This window comes from Bos indicus x Bos taurus, chromosome 13 (assembly GCF_003369695.1).
Source record: "Bos indicus x Bos taurus breed Angus x Brahman F1 hybrid chromosome 13, Bos_hybrid_MaternalHap_v2.0, whole genome shotgun sequence".
Classification (NCBI taxonomy): Eukaryota; Metazoa; Chordata; class Mammalia; order Artiodactyla; family Bovidae; genus Bos; species Bos indicus x Bos taurus.
In genome coordinates this window covers 49,949,304-49,964,908 of record NC_040088.1, presented here as the reverse complement: position 1 = coordinate 49,964,908, position 15,605 = coordinate 49,949,304, and the positions used below count along the sequence as shown (strand labels likewise).

The following is a 15,605-nucleotide window of genomic DNA, read 5'->3' as shown; positions in this document are numbered from 1 at the left end:
TCCAGTAATACTTTTTCATAGCATTGATTGATCTTTTTCTAGAGTGCTGAGATTGATTCAGATGACACTGGAGGCAGTGCTGCTCAGAAGCAGAAAATCTCCTTTCTTGAAAATAATCTGGAACAACTCACCAAAGTCCACAAACAGGTAATAAAGAGTCTATTCCAATGTCACTGCAATAAAAACTGAGAAGTAACAAGCATTTGAATCTTAAGAGTCCTAAGGATTTTCATACCTTGAGCCATTCTGTTACTGTGTCATGCAATTATATAAATAAACCACTAGCAATTTTTACATTAGTTACTATTTTTAATGGCCTTTTATCAAGAAGCCAGTGAAAAGATGGGTTGTTATTTTCTTTGTAGGGCTTCAGGTCTGTCAGTGTCCTTAATTTATTCATGGTCATTTTTAAATCTCTGGGAGACAAGTCTTTAAGTTAAAATACCGTTGTTGTTGTTTTTTGGGGGGAGGGGGGTCTTCATACATTTAATACCTCAGAGTGTGAAATATATAAAATAACAAGGTAGTTCTTTTTTTTTTTTTTTGTAAAGTAGGGACTTCCCTGGCACTCCAGTGGTTAGGACTCTACGTTTCCATTATGGGAGTCCAGATTCTATACCTGGTCAGGGAACCTAAGATCCCGCAAGCTATGCAGTGTGGCCAAAAAAAAGAGGAATACTTACTGTGGGGTTTGTTTGTTTTGTTTACTTTTTTCTTTTATTAAGGCTTGATAACATGATTCAGTTACTTAGTTTTTAAGCTCCTTGGCATACTTGTATGTCTTTGTTACTGTAAACCTGGTGTTTGCACTAGAGTGAGATTCAGGAAATTTTAGCCTTTCTTTCAGCACTTATTAAGGACTTGTTAAGTTTACGTTTACTTGTGGATCTCACTGTATCTAAAAGGATTTTCATGTCCACCAGATGAGTCTCTTGATGAAGAGACCTAATGCTATGTTATAACGTATTGTCATGGGGGAAAGAACAGTCTCACCAGCCCCTCAATATTGAATGAAATTATATTTGGGGGGAGACATGTGAGTATATTTATAGATACATGTATTATCTGCATGTTGCTGCCTAAATTAAACTAGCTGTGGGAAAACCTTAACATAAAATGTAGTGTTTTTTTTTTTTCCAAGAAAGTTACAAAATGTTTATATTTTTTTCAAATAATCAGTAAAGCCAGAATCCTTGTTTTCTGTGTCTACCTTTAGCTGGTGCGTGATAATGCAGATCTTCGCTGTGAGCTCCCTAAGCTGGAAAAGCGACTCAGAGCTACAGCTGAGAGGGTGAAAGCTTTGGAGTCTGCGCTGAAAGAAGCCAAAGAAAATGCATCTCGAGATCGCAAACGCTATCAGCAGGAAGTAGATCGTATAAAGGAAGCAGTCAGATCAAAGAATATGGCCAGAAGAGGACATTCTGCACAGATTGGTTAGTAGGACACAATAAAACCATGAAGCTTTGCTTTGGTTTAAATATTTTTATTTACTGGAGAATGTAGTCTGATTTGTCATATGGTATTTGTTACATTTTCTAGTTTACCAGAGGGTGGCACTGTTGGGAGTGACGAGCGTTGAGGCATAGCCACCTTAGCAGGGGAAGGAGCTAAGTCAGAACTAGATGAGCAAGACTGGTCAGGTTTAGAGAAACTAAGAAGAGCACTGTTATTAAAGCAAGAAGAGACTTGAAAGAAAATGTCATCCAGTATCTTGTGCTTTACTTGTAAAGCAGTGATACAGGAATAAGGTTTTTAAAAAGTTATTAAATTTAACCTTTCAACAAGATTTTTAAGGATTGTATAGGTCCTTGACAAAAGGATGTAACTGAAAAGAAAAAGAGAGATAGAAGGGTTTGCTGAGAAACAAAAAGCCAAAGAAAAAACCTTTGGGAATGTGTTGTAAATAAAGAGAAGAGACTAAAGTAAGCATTTGTTTTTCATACTAGCTAAACCTATTCGTCCCGGGCAACATCCAGCAGCTTCTCCAACTCATCCAAGTGCGATTCGTGGAGGAGGTGCATTTGTTCAGAACAGCCAGCCGGTGGCTGTGCGAGGTGGAGGAGGCAAGCAGGTGTAAGCTCCCCACGACACCCGCGGGTTTGTAAGCTCTCTCTGGCTTTTGAATCACAGCTGTCCTTGGGAGGTGTTCAGCAACTGGTGGTTAAATACTTTTTTGGATTCTAACATTAGTAGCATGTTTTCTTTTTATATATGGGATTCTGAAAGTAACTTACCATGGTTTCCTTTAGAGTTTTTTCATAATTCAGATCATAGTATCTGCATATTCAAATTTGTGTTCTTAATGTTGTTAACCTAATACTGGGTCATTTTTTTAAAGCTCTTACTTAATTGTTGTGTTATCTAGTGTAAATACCATGGTTTTGTGGCTATTTTACTGGATATTTAATTATGTTAATTTTTTCATACTTGAAATTTTCCAGTGTTGAAATTTTCATGTATGAAATTTGAAGTAATGAAACATCTTTTTATACCTCCTTACTTTCAGATTATTTCCAGAAGATTCCCGTAAGTGGAATCACAAGAAAGTGAACATTTGTAAGAATCTTGACACATACTAACTAACACACTGCTATTCCCAATGACTGGGCTAAATTGTATCCTCGCCAAGGACACTGTCTATTTTGCTGCATCTTTGCCAGTATTAATAGTTTTTAAATGTCCAGTTTAATAGGCTGGAATAAGCATCTCATTGATTTAGGAATGAATTAGAATTTTTCATATATTTATTGGCCCATTTATATACTTTTTTTTTTTCTGTGTCCTGTGCCATTTTACTATTGTGAGTGGTTTTTCTGACTGATTTATGAGTTCTTGTTTCTTTGTAAATAAAAGTAATAGCTGCACCCTGTCAAAGGATAGACAGTTATCACAAAGCAAGAAAATAAATATCATCTGGAAATAGCACCCAATATATATATCCTTCTGGAACTTTCTTTAAATATTATAACTTTTAAATTAGGAAGGTTAAAATGTACGTAACTTTAACACACTACCAGTATACTATGCTGTTCTGAATATGCTATCTGATAGCCTGCTTTTTTAACTTGCCAGTATATTGTGAACATTTTCTTAATACAACATGGCTAATTATAGCTGCCTATTATTTTATCAGATTTAATTCTTAGCAAGTCCCAAGTGTGTAGGTGGTTTGGAAACTAAGGAAACTAAAAAATACAGTATAATTATGAGATAGTTAACTGGTTTGTTTCTGACAAACACTAAAGTTGTTTTATTTTAATCTTCCTGGTTTTTATGTTGTCATTTTTGCATAACATTGGCTTGCAATTTGAGTAGAATATTAAGCAGCATTCTGGAGAATTCACATTTCCATAAATTTAATACAATTTTTTGTCCACATACTAGAGGTTTCAAAAGAGAGTGACACAGTGAAAGAGTTAATGGATATTGGAGTCCACCTAAGTTTGAATTCTGATTTTTTTACTTTTATGAACTTTAACAAGTTACTTTTTTAACAGTTGATTTCTTTTTTGTTTTCACTCCTTTTTAAAAATTCTTAGGCATAAAAGTAAATTATGAAGTTTATGACCCATTTAATGTATCTCTGAAATAGAACATTTTTCTATATACCTCAACATTATCACAATTGACAAAATATTTTTAATATTATATCAATCCATATTTGGAATTTTCTGATTACTTACTGATTTTTAAGTCTTTTACAGCTGGTTTGTCTAAACCAGGGAATAATCCAGAACCGATGTTTACATTAGGTTATTTGCCTTAAGTCTCGAATCTAGAATAACATCCCACCCTCTTTTTTTTTTTTTTTATGACATTGACTTACTAAATAGAAAAGGCCAATCTTCTGGAGCGTAGGCCACCTCTGGTGTGTTTGGTTGTTTCTGGATGCAGCTGCTGTGTTCCTCTGTTCCCTGTTTATTAAAAGCATTTATTGAATTCTTGTGCACATTTTTACAGGATTACATTGTAGGTGTTATGTGTTTAATATTGTGTCACATCAGCAGACATTACAGTGGTTTTCCTGCCCCTGTTTTTTCCCCTTTGGATTAATGACTTGTTGAGCCTCTTTATTAATAAAATGAAAGTCATTCTTGAGAATTATACAAGTTAAGGCATCACTACCTAGTACAGAGCAGATGCTGAGGAGGTGCAAGCTGCCTTTTCTGAAATAGAAGGTGGGCAAAAGAATTTTCAAAGGGTAAATAGAAATCAGGTAAAAGTTTATCTGTTTTGGATATTGTTCTCACATTAAAATTCACGTGTGAACTTTGAACTCCTGTCTCATTTGCAGAGAGCATAGTCCATGACCTTTGTTAAGTAAAGTAGGTTTTAGCAGCAGATGGCTGATCCAGTGTAATGAAAGCACTTGAGGGAGTTGGCTAACCTAGGTAACACAGGTTTTCAAGACTTGAAGTTACTATAAAAGTATGATTACGTACAGGTTTGTTTCATTGCTGGTCCAAAGTATAATGGTTATTATTTTTTAAAGTCTTGCAGTGATCAATCTTAAGCCCAGATTGAGGAGTATATGATAACTACTTTGTAGAGATTTTTTAATTATTAAGAAAAGCATTTCAAAACACTGCATTTATTCTGGGGAGAGATGGCAATGTATGAATGATAGTGATACTCGTAGTACCCAGTTTTATGTGGCTGGTTGGTTCTTCTAGCTGCATGATGCTTTGGACACGTTGAGGTTTTCTAATAAACACAGAGGTAAATAGGCAGTGGATTATAAGGATGCCTCCAGGTAACTCCTACTGGGATTGTTTACTTTTATTTTATTTTACTTTGGGCCAGACCTCACGGCTTTGGGGATTTTTAGTTCCCTGACCAGGAATTGAACTCTGGGCCATAGCAGTGAAAGTGCCCAGTCCTAACACTGGACCACAGGGGAAGTCTCTGGGATTGTTTATTTCTTTGTTCCTTTCCGTAGCACATGTACTTCATGCTTATTGGTACACCCCACCCCTTTTTGTTTTTCACAGCTACCATGTATGTAACATTGCTAGTTAATTAGTGGTCCTTGACTTAATGTCACTGACACTGTCTACTGGCTGGCATTTTATTGACCATCTTTTTCTTAAAAAAAAACAAAACAAAACTCTGTAAGTTGTATATCAGCTTACTCATAGGTCTTGAGGTAAGTAAAAGCAAATGCAGGGTTGACTTCCTTTCAATATTGTACTGTCCCTAGACAGCTCTGCTTAGGAGACAAAAGGAAGAGAAATCAAATCATTCATTGTTGCGATGAGTTTTGGGAGAAGTGGTCAAAGCTGTTGGCTAACTGTTTTTAAACTAATTGGTATATTTCATTTCATTCTTTTCAAACACAGGTTTTGTATAAATAATATTTTCTCTGTTTTTTTCCATCTTCAGGTGTTAAAAGTAATTGAAGTATGAAGAGGACGTAATTCAATGACTGTAGCCTGTATCCCTTGGGAACTCTAGAATTATAACGTTTTTTTAGTGTATAAATTGTACCTGGCCTGTACAGCTGTTTCCTATCCACTCTTCTTGTAAACTCTGCTGCTTCCCAACACAACTAGAGTGCAATTTTGGCGTCTTAGGAGGGAAAAACGACAGTTTATAACTGTGGCCCTATTTATTACACAGTTTGTCTTTCATGTCTTAAATTTAGTCTTCACTGTGCCAAGCTAACTGTATCATATAGGACTGTGCTTTTTGTACTTGTTCGTGTTTATTTTTTAATCTCAGTTTAAGTTACCTAGCTGCTACTGCTTGTTTTTCTTTTCTTATAAAATAATACCTTATTTTAGGGGAAATGGAACTTTTAGATTAAATGTCTTAAATTTTACCACTTACAACACTACATGCCCACAAATTATATCAGGTCAGTACTGTACTTAAAAATCCTTTGAAATGATTTCAGAGTTAAAATTACATGCATCATCTCTTGAAGTTTGCTTCTGAAAACTACTCTTTGAGCACTGAAACCTTTAACTGAAAACTGCCTAACTAGACACTTGAGACTGGGCAAGGCTACTTAATTATCTTGTGAAATGCCTATTGCTGAATTATCTTGAATAGAAATCTTTCACACTATCAAAAGCAAATCTTTTGCTTTTGTTTAAGAAAAACAGTTTGGAAAAGAAATTCATTTCTCTTCTTCCCAATGCTGTATACACATAGCTTGGTGGAATGGAAACACCTTGCTTTGTGAGCCTGTTTAGTTAATATAAGAATTGGATGGATAATAATCTGTCAACTTTATATAATGAAATGAACTAAGATATGGATATTATAGGATTAAACATAATTTCATATTGTTAGTACTGTATTGGTTGATCTAAATTTATAGCATTTGGAAATTGAGAAAACATGTGGAAGGACAGGACAAATAAATGGCGAATTTATAAATAATAGGTAAATTTTGGTCTGAAAATCCCTGAGGTGTCTTTAACCTGCTACACTAAATCATACACTATAACATACTTCTTATTTAGTCTAGGAGTAGTAAATTATTTGCAAGTCACTAATAATCCTCAAATTATTTTGTTGGCGGTAGCTGGTAGTTTTGTAATTATGTGTATCTGTTTTTGCCACTTCTTCCTCAGATGATTAAACTAAGTCAACAGTTTATTTTAGAAACTATAAAAATAATAGGGAAAGAGATTTCAATATTTGCTTCACCACTTGGGAGTGGGTAACTGCAACTGTGTTAGCAGAAATTTGCAAAGACTGGGAATGTAAAGTTACTCAGAGGAGAAAGCTGGAAAGTTCTGTGTTAGGATCTGGGTGGCAGAATTAACTTTTTGAAAAAGTTTTATATACAGATATTTGTATTAAATTTGGAGCCATAGTCAGAAGACTCAGATCATAATTGGCTTATTTTTCTATTTCCTTAACTATTGTAATTTCCACTTTTATAATAATTTTGATTTAAAAGATAAATTTATTTATTTTTTTAACAGTCAGAAATCCTCGCTGTTCTGATCTGCAGCAACCTTTAAAATGATTGTATTGTTTTTAGGCTTGATCAAAAGAAACACTCCAAAAATTGAGATGAAAACTTGCAGAGCGGCAAGATTGAAGCAATGCAGTTAACTAAAAACAGTGCTACTGCCTGTTGGTGACGATAGTTTTCTAAATGAAGAAATGTTTGGCTGCATTCACACAGACATTTGTATTTTGTTTGCAAATGAAAGCTTGCTTCTTTGGGCAATATTCTTAAATGAAGCAGAAATTTTTTTCTCTCTTTTGTCTGAATATAGGAGTTTCTTGTAAGATGTATCACAGGTATTGGTGCTGTGTAACAAACAATGAATTGTAACTAGTGTGTGGTTCAGAATACACAATGTTAGGGTTTTTAAAATATCAATGGTTTTTTTCTATTTATAATTTCAGACTTTCACAAAATGTACAGAGAATTTCATAAATTTGTTTTAATTGAACTGCTTTTGCTATGGTAGGTCATTAAACACAGCATTTACTCTTATAAGTGAAAATTTCTGATCATCTGGAACATTGATACTTATTTCAATTTACAGTGTCTTTTTTTTTTTGACTGAATAAATTAATGTTCCTCTGAATGGCATTGATAAATGGTTCAGAAAAGAAACTCAGTGAAATGAAAGTAATATTTATTCATGGTGATCAGTTAAATTATTTGCCTAATTTAAGAAAACTACTGTGCGTAACTCTCAATTTGGCAGGAGATGATAGAGGAGTCTGAGTCTGCCTGTGGAATACGTTGGTTTCTTTTCAGTGCTTGAAGATACATGCAGAGATAATTGGTTTGGGAAGACGCCATATAATTTTAAGTTAACCTGCATGCTGTAAATGTCTTTTATGTTTAAATAAAGAAAAAATTTTTTGAAATGCAATGACTGTCTTAAAATGTGTTTCAGTTTTATATCAGGTTGATTTTACATGACCAAGTGGCCTTTTTTCTTGACAGAATAGTCACTAGTGTGTCATTGTATTCAGTATAATTTTGTTTCCTAATGAATTGCATGTGCTTTGGATATGAGGTATTAAATAGGCTAAAGAATTAAGAGCTAGAGATGAATCCTCAATCTCAGTTATTTTGCTGTACTGTGATAAGGACATGTCACTCTGTTGTTCTTCCCCCAAAACCATAACCCCTGTCTGATCATGAGAAAAATACCACACAATCCAAATAGAGGGACATTCTAGCAAATACCTGGCCAGGACTCTTCGACAGTGTCAAGATCATGGAAAACCAGGAGAGACATATCTGAGGGGACTCTGCAGACTTGACAACTAGATGCAGTGATGCGGTGTGGTGTCCTCAGTTGAGCCCTGGAACAGTAAAAAGATATCAGTTGGGGCTTCCCTTTTGGCTCTGTGGTAAAAAAAAATCCACCTGCCAGTGCAAGGGAGGGGTCCAATTCCTGATCCAGGAAGATCCCACATCTATTGATCCTGTGCTCCACATGAAGAGAAGCCACCACAGTGAGAACCCTGTGCACCAAAACTAGAGAGTAACCCCCCATTCTCCGCAGCTAGAGAAAAGTCTGCACAGCAGTGAAGACCCAGCACAGCCAAAATTGAAGAAAAAGATATCAGTGGAAAAACTGGTACAGTCTGTTAGCAGTGATGTGCTGGCTGATTGCTTAGTTGTGATCAAAGTGCAGTGGTGATGGGAGTAGCACTATTAAGAGGAAGAGTTTGAGGGGATTCTCCGTATTACCTTTGCTACTTTGCTTCAAGTTAAAATTACTTGTATTTACTGATTTATAAAGCCTCAAAGAGCAGGAGACAGCAAACAGTAACATTTGGAGCAGGAAAGCAACCTCAGCAGACCCCAGACACCTGACTCGACAAGCCAAGCAGTGGGGAATACCAAGAAGCAATTTAGTATTCTCCCCGCCTCCAAAAGACCCCCAAGTGGTCGTGAACGTGACCTGTAGGGATAAAAGTAGCCTGAAGTGGGACTAATTAAAAGTCTGTCTAAACCAGAAAGCAGTTTGACCCCTGGTGCTGACTTCATTGCTGCACAGCTTGGCAACTACCTCTCCAACATGCTAGCATGATCCTGTTTGTTTATTACCTAGAAAGGGTAAAGGAGAGGGTGTCTGGATAGAAGAGCCAGGAATAGTAGGGTATGTCACCTTGAGGGTAGGGTGACATACTGGAAACGAGTGTGCCAGTTAGTGATGTATGTTGCCTCTCCAAATCTACCTTTATTATAGAAGACGTTTGACATGCACAGAGGGGAGGAAAGGGGAGAAGATGGCCATCTGCAAGCCAAGGAGAGGCTGAAAGCCCTCACAAGGAGCCAACACTGCCCACACTGGATTGCAGCTTGTAGCCTCCAAAACTGAAGCCATCCATCTCTAATTACCTCATCTTGTCTGTGGTGCTTGGTTTCAACAGCCCCAGTAGACTGATATGATGGCCAACACAGGCAGTGAGCTGGACCCTCAGCATTTCTTTTCTCCTTTCTCAGCTCTGGCATGCTTTGGTTTCCTCGGGTTTTGTTTTGTGTTGTTTAATAATTGTTAATCTTAGCTGCGTCGGGTCTTAGTTGTGGCACACAGGCTCCTAATTGTTGCATGGGTTTAGTTGCCCCAAGGCACTTGGGATCTCAGTTCCCCTGCCAGGGATTGAACTTGTGTCCCCTGCCTGCATTGGAAGGTGGGTTCTTAACCACTGAACTACCAGGGAAGTCCCGGGTTTGCCTCTTGTTTAATACCATCCTGTCAGTGACGTGAAGGGGGTTTCAGTGTGGGGGGCACCCAGGCTGCACAGTCCCTTAGCTTGTGGCACTGGTCATGTGACCACCATTCTGTCAGCAGGCTGGGTCTCCTGTGTGTTTGCCCTTCAGCAAACACAGGCATATCCTGTCCACCTGATCAATGGTCAGGGGTAGGAGGTGGGTGGCCTTGGATCACTTAGATCCCAGCGGAGGTGTTTCCTTCTGCTCAGTCGCAGCCAGCATCTTGACTTGGCCTGCCTGCACCCTGCTTGCCTAGTGACTGTGGACCAGCTGTAGCCTGGGAAACCTAGCAAGCCTCTTCACCATCCTGTGGGCAGCAACCATACCTTTGCAATGAGATCTGAACCCCAAACACTGGGAGGGGGCTCCATTCAAGTCTGTTTCTTCCCTAGGTACTCTCCTTTAGCCTTAGAGTATTCTTGAAAATTCTCTACCCGTTTATAGTTAATCCCCATGGACCTGGGCTGATAGTGATATGAACGTTTGTGATAAGAGTATTTAGAACCTCAACCTTTTCGCCTTGGTTACCTGAGATTAGATTACTAGCAGATTAGAGATTCTGTGAAAAATTTGCCAGCCATACAGGGAGTACCCAAAGAATCGTGGTTTCAGAAATGCCACAGTCAACATATGAACCAGTTGCTTCAGGTCAGCTTCATCATGTCCCCACCCTGCATAGGTACAGACAGCCAAGGATCACAAGGCATGTGAAAAAAGTCTTTAGGATGAGAGAATCAAACAAGGAAAACAATATGGAGGAAAGTGAAACTAGGAAAGGGGGAGAAGATATTTTAAAAAAAACACACTACGGGCTTCTCTGGTGGCCCAGTGGTTAGGAATCTGCCTGCCAATGCTGAAGACAGGTTTGATCCCTGATTCAAGAAGATTCCGTGTACCACAGAGCAACTAAGCCTGCGCTCAATAGAATCCATGGACCACAACTACAGGGAGTCCAAGTACAGCAGTGAAGACCCAGTGCAGCCAGAAAAAACCTTTATTGGGGAGCTATTCCTCAACCAAGTGAGGAAAGAGGAAGATGTGGGACGTACAAAAGAAGGGATTACCAAGGTGACAGCGTCAAGAGCAACTGGTCCAGATGAGAGCACCCAGTCAGAAGACTGCCAGAGTTACATTTCCAAGACAGACAGACAGACTGATGGATGTGTTTGAAGATTTTGAGGGAAAAAAAAAGTTTATAGCTGAAGATGAGTTTAGGGTTAAGTGATTGGCACATAGAACACTAAGGGAAAAAGAATTACTGAGAATCTGAAGTATAACCCCCCCAAAAAAAGTAGACTCACAGGTATAGAGAACACACAAGTGGTTACCAGTAGGGGCGTGTGGGAGGCACAAACTATTGGGTATAAGATCAGCTCAAGGATGAATTGTGCAAGAGAGTCAATTCTTATACATGGAAACTAACTTTAAAAAATTGTATTAAATTTGTTTTTAAATAATGCCAAAAAAGAATCCTGATAAGCAAGAAAGGAAAAGTCGCTGTAGTGTATTACATAACTCAGCTGTAATCGGCACATTGCATCATAGTAACGGAAGCAGGATTGATAAGTGAATGTACAACACGACCATATTGAGAAGAGGGGTTGTGTATACGTGTTGATCGTGGTGAAAGAGGGTTCAGGTTTCATCTTCCACAGGATAAGACAACTGGTAACACTCAACCATGAGTAATCAATAAGCAGAAATTTGGAGACAAAACAAAATGAAAAGTGGCTGTGTCTGCCTTATTTTTGACAAAGGAGGCGAGAATATACAATGGAGAAAAGAAAATCTCTTTAACAAGTGGTATTGGGAAAACTGGTCAATCACCTGTAAAAGAATGTAACGAGCACTTTCTAACACCATACACAAAAATAAACTCAAAATGGATTAAAGATGTAAGACCAGAAACTATAAAACTCCTAGAGGAAAACATAGACAACACACTCTCCCACATAAATCACAGCAGGATCCTCTATGACCCACCTCCCAGAATAATGGAAATAAAATCAGAGATAAACAAATGGGACCTAATTAAAAAGCTTTTGCACAACGAAGGAAATTATAAGCAAGGTGAAAATACGGCCTTCAGAATGGGAGGAAAATAACAGCAAATGAGCCAACTGACAAAAATATACAAGCAGCTCATGCAGCTCAATACCAGAAAAATAAATGACCCAATCAAAAAATGGGCCAAAGAACTAAACAGATATTTCTCCAAAGAAGACATACAGATGGCTAACAAACACATGAAAAGATGCTCAACATCACTCATTATCAGAGAAATGCAAATCAAAACCACAATGAGGAACCATCTCACGCCGGTCAGAATGGCTGCTATCGAAAAGTCTACAAATAAATGCTGGAAAGGGTGCGGAGAAAAGAGAACCCTCTTACACTACTGGTGGGAATGAAACTAGTACAGCCACTAGTACAACAGTGTGGAGATTCATTTAAAAACTGGAAATAGAACTGCCTTATGACCCAGCAATCCCACTGCTGGGCATACACACCGAGGAAACCAGAATTGAAAGAGACACATGTACCCCAATGTTCATCGCAGCACTGTTTATAATAGCTAGAGTGTGAAAGCGACTGAACTGAACTGAACTGAACTGAAGGACATGAAAGCAACCTAGATGTCCACTGGCAGATGAATGGATAAGAACGTTGTGGTATATATATATGATGGCAAATGACTCAACTGTTAAAAAGAACGCATTTGAATCAGTTCTAATGAGGTGGATGAAACTAGAGCCTATCATACAGAGTGAAGTAAGCCAGAAAGAAAAACACCAATACAGTATATTAATGCATATATATGGAATTTAGAAAGATGGTAAAGATGACCCTATGTGCAAGACAACAAAAGAGATACAGATAAAAGAACAGACTGTTGGACTCTGGGAGAAGGCGAGGGTGGGATGATTTGAGAGAATAGCATTGAAACATGTATATTATCATATGTGAAATAGGTCACCAGTCCAAGTTCGATGCATGAAACAGAGCACTCAAAGCCGGTGCACTGCGACAACCCAGAGGGATGGGACGGGGAGGGAGATGGGAGGGGGGTTCAGGATGGGGGACCCATGGGCATCCATGGTGGTTCATGTCAATGTATGGCAAAAACCACTACAATGTTGTAACTAGCCTCCAATTAAATTTAAAAAATGAAATGAAAAAAGGGGAGGTAACTTTAGAAAAAATTATGTTTCATTAAATATTCTAATTTTGTCAAGTAAAAAAAAGTGGCTGTGTCTGGAGAGTGAGAAAGAGGTGAGGTGGGGCATGGGACCCTTGTTACATTTTCTTTGGGGAGTGGGAATCACTGTTTTTGTGTAAAGTTTTTCAGGCGTGTTTGACTTTTTAGGGTTCTGCTTGTATTCCATCGTCAGGTGGTTCCCCTCCGAGGATGGCTTCAGAAGCTAGTCCCAGATTCTTGACCCAACCTAGAATTCAACTTGCTCATTTGTAGAAAAACACTTGAAAACCTCGAGGTGATTGTTAGGCCCCTTGCTCTGTATTTCTGTGATGCCAAGTCATCTTGTCTAGAGTTATAACATCTGGTGTTTACTTCAGCAGGACATATGTTAAAATTAGAACAAAATGGAGAAGAGTAACTAAGGTGGCTCCTGCACAAGGGTGACACACAAATTCATGAAGCGTTACATATTTTTGAGTAAAATGTTTCTCTGAGTTCAAAAAATATATATAGAGAGAGATTACATCTGAAGGGCTCACTTTAAATTAAGCCTTCATAATCACTGACTTTATGTGAAAAGAAATCCATAGGCTCTCAAACTGAAATCAGCAGTTCTTAAAAGTACTTCTTTCTTCAGTAAATGCATGCTTCCAAATTTTGAAGATTTGGAAGAGAAGTGGGTTTTGTTTTAATTGTGGTAAACATAAAATGTATCATCTTAATCGTTTTTAAATGTACAGTTCAATAGTGTTGGAAGAAAAGTCATTTTTTTATATTTGTGTGTGTGTGTATGTGCACAGAAATTAGCTCAGACCTGGAAATATTTGGGTCATGATCTACATCAAATATTTATTGTTCTTCAGTTCATATTAGCTTGACAGAATGATGTTAGTAACATTATAAACTTTCAAATATTTCCAGTGGAGGTAAAATCAGAACCAATGACAACTATTTAAAATATTCAAGAAGTTAACTCGTTGTTTTCACCCACTTAGCAGCCAAGAACCATTGGAAATGAAAACTCAAAATACTGCAACTAAATCTGAGAAATCCCAAATAATTGTCCATTGTTTCTTGAGAGACAGACAAGACATCACCAGTGTAAGCGCCGGGAAACACCCACGTTACCATCTTGGATATATTCTTTTCTCACTGGATAAAAAGTTAGGCACCCAGTTTTTGTATACAATAACTGGAATTGTGCACAGGCCCCCTCCATACTGCTCTGAAAACGAACTTTTGTTTTATGCAAATGTAGGTGAACGAGAATGAACAAAAGGCGCACATTTTAAGGCTGAGCGCATTCAACTGAAAATGAAAAGTGGATTTTTCTTCCGGTAGGAGACCAGCCATGTTTTGCAGCCGGCCAGCTGGGGGCAGACCTGAGGCCTCAGGAGTCCCCTCTTTGCAAGTGACTGTTCACTGGCAAGGACTTTCTAAATGCCTTTGCCGGAGGTCCCGACGTGGCCCTCCTGCAGGAATAAACAGGAAGAAGCCGAGCTGTCTCTGGTTCCTCCGGCCCCATGTGGGTGGTGAGGGCCAGCTCCTCCCCACAAGACTTTTTTTTTTTTTTAATATTTATGTATGTATTCTGGCTGCATTGCAGCTTTTAGCTTCGGCATGTAGGATTCAGTTCCCTAGCCCTGATCGATCCTGGGCCCATTGCACTGGGATCTCGGAGTCCTCCTACTGGACCACCAGGAAAGTCCCTGCAGATCCTTCATTTTGTTATTTAAAAAAATTTTTGGCCTCACTGAGAGGCATGTGGAATCTTAGTTCCCTGACCAGGGATCGAACTCGCACCCCTGCATTGGCAGCAGAGTCCTAACTGCTGGATTGCCAGGGAAGTCCTGGATCCTTTATTTTTTTAAAAAATGTGTTTTATTTACCGTTGACTTACAATGTTATTTTCTGTTGTACAGCAAAGTGACTCCGTTTTACATACTATATATTCTTTCTCATATTCTTTTCCATTATGGTTCATCACAGGATATTGAATGTAATTCCCTGTTCTACACAGAGGGATCTTGTTTATCCATCCCGTATATAATAGTTTGAATAGTTTGCATACGTCAGTTCTAAACTCCCACTCAGTCCCTCCCCACTCACCCTTGGCAAATACAAGTTTGCTCTCTGTGTCTGTGAGTCTGTTTCACAAATAAGTTCATTTATGTCATTTTTAGATCCCACATATAAGTGACATCACACAACATTTGTCTTTCTCATTTACTTAGTATGATCATCTCTAAGTCCATCCATGTTGCGCTGCAGACCCTTTAACTGAACTTTCACAGAGGAAGGAGGGCTAGAGACCCCTGCTTAGGAGGCCTGATGAAAAGATGCTTGGTTATTTAGGAATGTTGGGGTCTTGATTCCTGAGTCTGGACACAGAGACAACCATCAAAGTGCCTTCCTACTCCACCCCCCACAACACACACACACATTCTAACTTCACTCTGATATCCAACAATCACTCCATTGAGAACTCTGCAGCCGGCAGCTCCAGCACTGTGTCTTCATGGCCCCAGCCCAGAGCGATGGCACCTCCGCCCTGTCCAGTTCACGCTTTCTTCTCCACTCTTCACTCTGTCCCTTTCCCCCAAGGGACTCTTGCATCCATCCCTTGAACTTGGATGTTCCCTTTGTTCTCCCAGCAAAACATGCTTTCTGACACATACCCTCATGATTTTAATGTAC

The 15,605-nt window shown here is 38.5% G+C and overlaps 1 protein-coding gene, 1 long non-coding RNA gene and 1 other non-coding gene across 4 annotated transcripts in view; 2 read left to right on the top strand and 1 right to left on the bottom strand.

The window, feature by feature from the left end:
* Positions 1-7,850, top strand: part of KIF5B (kinesin family member 5B) — a 47,932-nt gene extending 40,082 nt beyond the window's left edge. For both annotated transcript variants that reach the window (XM_027559808.1, XM_027559807.1), the window contains exons 23-26: positions 43-147; positions 1,217-1,433; positions 1,947-2,097; positions 5,383-7,850. In XM_027559808.1, the coding sequence (XP_027415609.1) occupies positions 43-147; positions 1,217-1,433; positions 1,947-2,077 (453 nt within the window). In that variant the 3' untranslated portion in view covers positions 2,078-2,097; positions 5,383-7,850. The remainder of the gene's footprint in view (positions 1-42; positions 148-1,216; positions 1,434-1,946; positions 2,098-5,382) is intronic.
* LOC113903525 lies at positions 99-9,527 on the bottom strand. The gene is made up of 3 exons (XR_003514166.1): positions 8,171-9,527; positions 3,827-3,914; positions 99-185 (listed from the first exon to the last, which is right to left on the bottom strand). It is a non-coding gene; the product is annotated as an uncharacterized LOC113903525 (long non-coding RNA).
* Positions 9,528-13,274: 3,747 nt separating this feature from the next.
* Positions 13,275-13,383, top strand: LOC113903780. Its single transcript, XR_003514317.1, has one exon. It is a non-coding gene; the product is annotated as a U6 spliceosomal RNA (small nuclear RNA).
* Positions 13,384-15,605: the final 2,222 nt, after the last annotated feature.